An 8878-nucleotide genomic window follows, 5' to 3' on the forward strand; every position below is an offset into this window, starting at 1 on the left:
CATAAGCCACAGGTCATCATATAAGGATGCAAAATAAATCACAGGTATCATATAATGATGATACATAAACCACAGGTCATCATTTATTAAAGATAGATAAACAACAGGTCATCATATATTGGTGATGTATCAGCCACAGGTCACCATATATTTCTGATATATAAGCCACAGGTCACCATATTGCTTATAAATAAGCAACAGGTTATCATATATTGCTGATATATAAGCCACAAGTCACCATATATTGCTTATACATAAGCCACAGGTTATCATATATTGCTGATATATAAGCCACAGGTTATCATATATTGCTGATATATAAGCCACAGGTTATCATATATTGCTGATACATACGCCACAGGTCATCATGGTAATACATACGCCACAGGTCATCATATATGGGTAATACATACGCCACAGGTCCCGGGTCTCCTATACCACCAACCAGTATATCATTCCATAATGTTTCGAGTTAGTTTAGCGCAAATATTCATACAATCGTCTTATCCTGCGGTGGGTGGTCACTGAGTGGGAATAATGAATAGAAGAAACCTCATGATTATCAGGAAGCATTGTTTATCAAAGATAACACACACACACACACACACACACACACACACACACACACACACACACACACACACACACACACACACATTCAATATATATATATATATATATATATATATATATATATATATATATATATATATATATATATATATATATATATATATATATATATATATATTCCTATGAGTCCACGGAGAGATGAAACACGATAAGTCCCTAAGTGCACTTTCGTGTAATGATCACATCATCAAGGGAGATACAATAAAGACTTATAACAGTCAGTTGATATACAACGAAGAGACGTAGGTAGGTGCTACCGGACTGAGGGCGCCTGGGGCAACACTGCTAGTGTAAAAGTTAATTTTTGCCAAGCTTTATCACTGGGGATACAGTGTTCTCATAAAACTTCCTACTGCAAAGGGGTGTACATTTCCCTGTTACTGAAAACAACGCATACATATTAATTGGCCCAAAAACAAATTCTATACAAATAGTTTTGATGTAACCTCAGTTTATATATATATATATATATATATATATATATATATATATATATATATATATATATATATATTCTCAAAATGAATGAGTATTGAATTCAGCAGACATGATGGGTCGGAATCAAGCAAGCGCCTGCAGAGTGCGTGCCACACCCGACCAAGCAAGCATATTTGTGAACACCTTCAGGTAATCGCCAAAGGTCGCACCGTGCAATTAATGACTGATATAAATGATGCGGGGCGCCTTATCTGATGCATCCGTCAGTCCGTGTGCCAGTCTGCGGTTATATGTTACACACATCGACACGACAGCTTCCAAGGCGATGGGCATCGTACCCCTCGTGTAAGACGCGTTTACTTGTGTTTGAACTGACATAACCAGCGCGTGTGTTTATATATATATATATATATATATATATATATATATATATATATATATATATATATATATATATATATATATATCCACTACGCCTCTTCCAGGGGGCTCCTCCAAATCCAGGTTCCAGGACTCGGAAGGTCGGTGTATAGAGCTGCCTTCGAGCATGTCCCCAGAGGGATGAGGAGATCTACAAGACCACCAGCTGGCGTTCAGGAGGGGGGGGGGATGAGGGGCGAGGTAAACACCGCTTGATGACCCCTCGGCAGTTCAAGGTCTTCCTACGAGGAGGTCGAACCGCCAGGAATCGAACGCACCAGTAACGCTGGTGGGGTGACGACATCCCAAGACGCTGAGGCGGGAGGAAGGGGAAGAAGAAAAAGATGTGCTCCCACATTACCCCGGTATCATCAGCCTTTATCAACGGCCTTACTGGGAGTGTTTGAAACCTCTTGTCGACCCGTGTGTGTGTGTGTGTGTGTGTGCTTGTCAACATCTCGTCCTAAAGACAGCTTTCGTTTCTCCAAGTGCAGCTCAAGTGATGGTCAAGAATGCGACTTGGAACATATAAAAAAAAAAGATATGTCGTGAAATCATTGAGAATATTATATGTTTCACGAATGCGTTACTACAACTGTATGAACTTTGTGACAGCAAAAATACCGTTTATTCTTTTTCATTAGTTCTTTGCTCTTACGTTATGAATAACGGCACGGAAGAGTGCACGTGTACATGTGTGTGTGTGTGTGTGTGTGTGTGTGTGTGTGTGTGTGTCTGTGTGTGTGTGTGTGTGTGTGATTACTGTTTGTTTCGTACGGGAAAAAAAATTACAACAGGAATCAAACAGCGATAGACCATTGGGTTATAACGAGGCTGTTTGTGATAGCGGAAGAGAAGAGAAACTCATGGATCATTGTGGTAGGAGCAGAAAGACATATTCAGATTTCTTAAAGAGGAAGACCTGTACACTTGTCGTGTGGCTAAGGAGGCGTAAATAACGCCAGTCGTGGCTTTGAAGCGAAATACTTACGAAGTCTACGCTTAAACGCATCTATGATTCTGCTTTCAACTACTCTAATTGGTAAATCAATCCATACATCAACAATCCTGTTGGAGATAAAGTACTTGGCCTCATTCGAGGTCAAACGTTTGCCCACGAGTTTGTATCCATTACAACGAGTGACATCTAACGAGTCTATCCTTCAAGTAGCTCGTTAGACCGAGATCATCGGGGCCGTTAATGATTTTAAACACCTGTACTATGAGTTTTGCACTCGTGTTGCCCCGTCTCTTACGATCTTCTATATATACGTACCACGTCTTTCCTCCTGTATAGGTATACACACACACACACACACACACACACACGCCAACCCCACGAGTACCAATAGGTAATTAATTGTACACACACACACACACACACACACACACACACACACACACACCAGCCTATGCCAGACTGGCGCGTATGTCCTGTTACTTCCTTACTAAGCGACAGATCACGTACGATCTGAGAAACCGTTCTGGTACTGCCCTGGTTCACTGGTGCCTGGGTAAACTCTCCGTCATCACCGTATCATACCACAGTATCGCAGAGCCACAGAGGTGACCTGAGAGTCATCCCCTACCACACACGGCCAGTCAGTCGCTCACAGCTTTCTGGGTGACCGTGAGAGAGTCCGTCCTACTGTAGCGCTCCACGTAAGGCGACCGTAAGGAGTCCGTCCTACTGTAGCGCTCCACGTAAGGCGACCGTGAGGAGTCCGTCCTACTGAGAGCTCCACGTAGGGCGACCGTGAGGAGACAGGCCTCCGATAGAGCATCACTGTAGCGCCCCACGTTGGGCGACCGTGAGGAGGCAGTACTCCGGTACAGCACTACTGTAGCGTCCCAGCGGGGTGACCGAGAGTGTCCTCTTTGGTACAGTACTACTGTAGCGCCTCCTGTAGGCTAGTAAGGAACGACTATATTTCGCGCTGACGCGGCAGAATTTTCTGTAATATTTATCATTGTGCGCTACAGCGTCTTACTTCTATTTCTGCAGACCTAATATACATTATATATATATACATATATATATATATATATATATATATATATATATATATATATATATATATATATATATATATATAATTGCATTGTACCCTTTCTAAGAAAGGTTTCTAGTGCTATACAGGACCTCTTTACTACAATATATTATATATATGTATATATATATATATATATATATATATATATATATATATATATATATATATATATATATATATATTGTGTGTGGGAATATACTCTCGTGTAATTAGGCGTGTACGCTTCGATAGCTTTATCGTATATTCATATTACACAAACGCTTTGTGTGCGGGTTAATACTTTTCCTTTCCCAACATTCTGCCAGGACCGGCGGAGGCGTCCGCCTGGCTATATTGGGGGGGTGGGTGTTGGTGATGATGCATCATTGAGGTGGGGTGCACGTACCTTCCATCCAGCCGAGGAGTTGGAGTCGCCCTTGTCCTTAAAGTAGGGAATGTTGGCCACCACCCAGTCGTAGATCTGTGCCAGGGTGAGGCGTCCGTCGGGCGCCGAACTGATGGCCGAGGTGATGAGATCGGCGTAACTCTGGCCACCCCAGGCGTTCCTGCGGGTGCTGCCGCCCTTCTTGGTACCGGTGGTCGGGGGCGGCGCGCCCGCCGGGTTCAGGGAGCAGCCGGCGCCCTCCCCGGCCGCCGAGTACTGGTGCCCCTGCTGCTGAGGCATGGGCGTGGAGGGGTAGTAATGGCGGGGGGGCAGGTCATCCTGGTTAGGCGGGGGCCAGGTGTTACAGCGGCCCCTGGGCATTACCTCCGCCATGCAGTCCATCATGTACGGGCAGCCCTGGACTCGAGGCGACGCTGCGACAGGGGGCCGCCCGCGGCAGGTCCTGGCTCCTCCCGTCCCTCCTATGACACATACAACGGACACCCACAGGAGGCAGCAGCTAAAGGCTGAGACTCCAGCCCAGGGGTAAGGGAAGGTCACTAGGAGGTGTGGGGTCTCCTAGTTACCCCGAAGACCACTACTACCCACCAAGAACACGACACACATCACTTGGGACACAAAGGGACACTGGGACACGTATCAATTACCATTCCCCTAAAGTCCAGGCCAGACAATCATTACGTCATGAGAGAACATGCAGTTATCATCATCATGCGCCCCTAAGAATGGTTAAGAAACATTTCCATCATGTTGCAGTGCGCGGAGGTCGGCGGGCGGCGGGCATGGCTGGGAGCGTGTGGAGCGGCGGCGAGCGAGCTGGTGTCCCCTCACGCGTCCACACGACACTGACTGTCCGCCTCAGCCCTCGCTGTCAGTTTGCGGCGCCGCCCACTAGAGCGGCGCCACCTCACGCAGAGTACCTCACAGGTGAACTCAATGAACGGCCATCGTGCACCTGACGCTGCTGCTGCTGCTGCGTATTCTCAGTGCTGCCGCTTCGCTGCTGCTCCTCCGACTATTCATAAAACAAACTGGAATTATTGAAGACTCCTAAATCAGTGTCAGTGATAGAGCGGTCGTAAAAATTCTTCGTTTTTCCATCTCCCTAGTACACGCTCAGGGGGGGGAAGTCTCCTTCGTCAGGATCTCTTAGAGGAAGCCGCTGGCACTAATGAACCAATGGCCGTAAAAAGAAGAAAAAAAAAAGTTGACTCTCTGGGGGTAAATCACCGGACCATGACAACGTCAAGTGACCAGCACAACTCATTCCTGGCGACCTCAAGATGTACAGCTGCGTGTGAGCTGTGTGCAGAGGAGCTGTGAGGCATAGCGTAGACGCTGCTGAACCGCCTCCTCCACGATGGTGACGGTCCTTGCGTACGTACGATGGTAAATGCCACTGACCTTAGCCCATCAATGGCCAAGGTCAGAGGTTCACCCCCAGGTTGCTCATGGGTCGTCCCTTGGTGCTTGAGGATCGTGTCTTCGTGCTCATGGGTCGTATCTTCGTGCTCAAGGCTCGTATACTGTCTTTAGGGGTCCTATTTTGTCCTCAGGGGTGATATATCGTGTTCAAGGCTCTTATTTTGTGTTCAAGGGTCGTACCACCTGCTCAAGGGTCGTATCACCTCCTCAAGGGTAGTATCTCGTGTTCAAGGGTCGTACCACCTGCTCAAGGGTCGTATCACGTGTTCAAGAATCATATCACTTGCTCAAGGGTCGTATCTCGTGTTTGGGGGTCGTACTACCTGCCCAAAGATCGTAACTCATGTTCGAGGGTCGTACCACCAGCTCAAGGATCGTATCACGTGTTCAAGGTTCGTATCTCGTGTTCAAGGGTCGTAACACATGCTCAAGGGTCGTATCTCGTGTTCAAGGGTTGTACCACCCGCTCAAGAGTCGTATCTCGTGTTCAAGGGTCGCACCACCTGGTCAAGGGTCGTATCACCTGCTCAAAGGTCATATCTCGCGTTCAAGGGTCATACAACCTGATCAAGGGTCGCATCTCGTGTTCAATGGTCGTACCACCTGATCAAGGGTCGTACCACCTGCTCATGGGTCATATCTTGTGTTCAAGACTCGTAACACGTGATCAAGGGTCGTATCTTGTGTTCAAGGGTCGTACCTCCACATCAAGGGTCGTATCTCGTGTTCAAGGGTCGTACCATCTGCTCAAGGGTCGTATCTCGTGTTCAAGGGTCTTACCACCTGCTCTCAAGGGTCGTATCTCGTGTTCAAGGGTCGTACCATCTACTCAAGGGTCGTATCTCGTGTTCAAGGGTTGTAATCATATTCGAGAAGATAACCATCACCAGAGGGCGTGGGTGTTCAAGCTACTGCTCAGTTCTCATTCTACTTGGTAAACCAACGTCTTCGTTGCGATGCCATTCTGAATGAGGAAATGTGTCTGCGGGTAGCTGACTGTCCGAGGGTGGACGTCAAGCGTAAACAGTATAAACGACACGGGCGCACCTCACTGCTATACAGATGAACACATGCACAAGCATTTGTCATGGAAATGCATGCAAGCTCTTGCGCGCGCACGCACACACACACACAGACACATATATATTGAGCCATTGTGTCGTCTGTTTCCTTCCGCTACCTCGCTAACGCGGGAGACAGCGACAAAATATAATAAATAGAAATAGTGTATATATATATATATATATATATATATATATATATATATATATATATATATATATATATATATTTTTTTTTTTTTTTTTTTTTTTTTTATACCTCGTCGCTGTCTCCCGCGTTTGCGAGGTAGCGCAAGGAAACAGACGAAAGAAATGGCCCAACCCCCCCCCCATACACATGTACATACATACGTCCACACACGCAAATATACATACCTACACAGCTTTCCATGGTTTACCCCGGACGCTTCACATGCCTTGATTCAATCCACTGACAGCACGTCAACCCCTGTATACCACATCGCTCCAATTCACTCTATTCCTTGCCCTCCTTTCACCCTCCTGCATGTTCAGGCCCTGATCACACAAAATCCTTTTCACTCCATCTTTCCACCTCCAATTTGGTCTCCCTCTTCTCCTCGTTCCCTCCACCTCCGACACATATATCCTCTTGGTCAATCTTTCCTCACTCATTCTCTCCATGTGCCCAAACCACTTCAAAACACCCTCTTCTGCTCTCTCAACCACGCTCTTTTTATTTCCACACATCTCTCTTACCCTTACGTTACTTACTCGATCAAACCACCTCACACCACACATTGTCCTCAAACATCTCATTTCCAGCACATCCATCCTCCTGCGCACAACTCTATCCATAGCCCACGCCTCGCAACCATACAACATTGTTGGAACCACTATTCCTTCAAACATACCCATTTTTGCTTTCCGGGATAATGTTCTCGACTTCCACACATTTTTCAAGGCTCCCAAAATTTTTGCCCCCTCCCCCACCCTATGATCCACTTCCGCTTCCATGGTTCCATCCGCTGACAGATCCACTCCCAGATATCTAAAACACTTCACTTCCTCCAGTTTTTCTCCATTCAAACTCACCTCCCAATTGACTTGACCCTCAACCCTACTGTACCTAATAACCTTGCTCTTATTCACATTTACTCTTAACTTTCTTCTTCCACACACTTTACCAAACTCCGTCACCAGCTTCTGCAGTTTCTCACATGAATCCGCCACCAGCGCTGTATCATCAGCGAACAACAACTGACTCACTTCCCAAGCTCTCTCATCCCCAACAGACTTCATACTTGCCCCTCTTTCCAAGACTCTTGCATTTACCTCCCTAACAACCCCATCCATAAACAAATTAAACAACCATGGAGACATCACACACCCCTGCCGCAAACCTACATATATATATATATATGCAAACATATTCCCTCCAAGGCTCAGTCCTCTGTTCTCAACGCTACCTCGCTAACGCTGGAAATGGCGAATATGTATGGAGAAATACAAAAACAAATATATATATATATATATATATATATATATATATATATATATATATATATATATATATATAATTTCTCTTTTTTCATATATATTCGCCTTATCCCGCGTTAGCGAGGTAGGGTTAAGAACAGAAGAGTGAGCCTTAGAGGATATATCCCCACTTGGCTCACCTCTCAGTTCCTTCTTTTGGAAAATTATAAACGGGAGGGGAGGATTTCCAGCCCCCCGCTCCCTTCCCTTTTAGTCGCCTTCTACGACACGCAGGGAATACGTGGGAAGTATTCTTTCTCCCCTATCCCCAGGGATGATATATATATATATATATATATAAAAAGCGAGATATACATAAGTATACTTATGTAAGTAGGAGAGATGGCCAGAGAGCGTTATTGGATTACGTGTTAATTGACAGGCGTGCGAAAGAGAGACTTTTGGATGTTAATGTGCTGAGAGGTGCAACTGGAGGGATGTCTGATCATTATCTTGTGGAGGCTAAGGTGAAGATTAGTATGGGTTTTCAGAAAAGAGGAGTGAATGTTGGGGTGAAGAAGGTGGTGAGAGTGAGTGAGCTTGGGAAGGAGACCTGTGTGGGGAAGTACCAGGAGAGACTGTGTACAGAATGGAAAAAGGTGAGAACAATGGAAGTAAGGGGAGTGGGGGAGGAATGGGATGTATTTAGGGAATCAGTGATGGATTGCGCAAAAGATGCTTGTGGCATGAGAAGAGTGGGAGGTGGGCTGTTTAGAAAGGGTAGTGAGTGGTGGGATGAAGAAGTAAGAGTATTAGTGAAAGAGAAGAGAGAGGCATTTGGACGATTTTTGCAGGGAAAAAATGCAATTGAGTGGGAGAAGTATAAAAGAAAGAGACAGGAGGTCAAGAGAAAGGTGCAAGAGGTGAAAAAAAGGGCAAATGAGAGTTGGGGTGAGAGACTATCAGTAAATTTTAGGGAGAATAAAAAGATGTTCTGGAAGGAGGTAAATAGGGTGCGTAAGACA

General features: G+C 45.6%; 1 protein-coding gene across 1 annotated transcript; it reads right to left on the bottom strand.

Moving 5' to 3' along the window:
- Window positions 1-3873: 3873 nt before the first annotated feature.
- Window positions 3874-4771, bottom strand: LOC139757131 (forkhead box protein O4-like). The gene has a single exon (XM_071677233.1). The coding sequence runs from the start codon at window positions 4312-4314 to the stop codon at window positions 3874-3876; it is 441 nt and encodes a 146-aa protein (XP_071533334.1). The 5' UTR covers window positions 4315-4771.
- Window positions 4772-8878: the final 4107 nt, after the last annotated feature.

This window comes from Panulirus ornatus, chromosome 24 (genome assembly GCF_036320965.1).
Source record: "Panulirus ornatus isolate Po-2019 chromosome 24, ASM3632096v1, whole genome shotgun sequence".
NCBI lineage: Eukaryota > Metazoa > Arthropoda > Malacostraca > Decapoda > Palinuridae > Panulirus > Panulirus ornatus.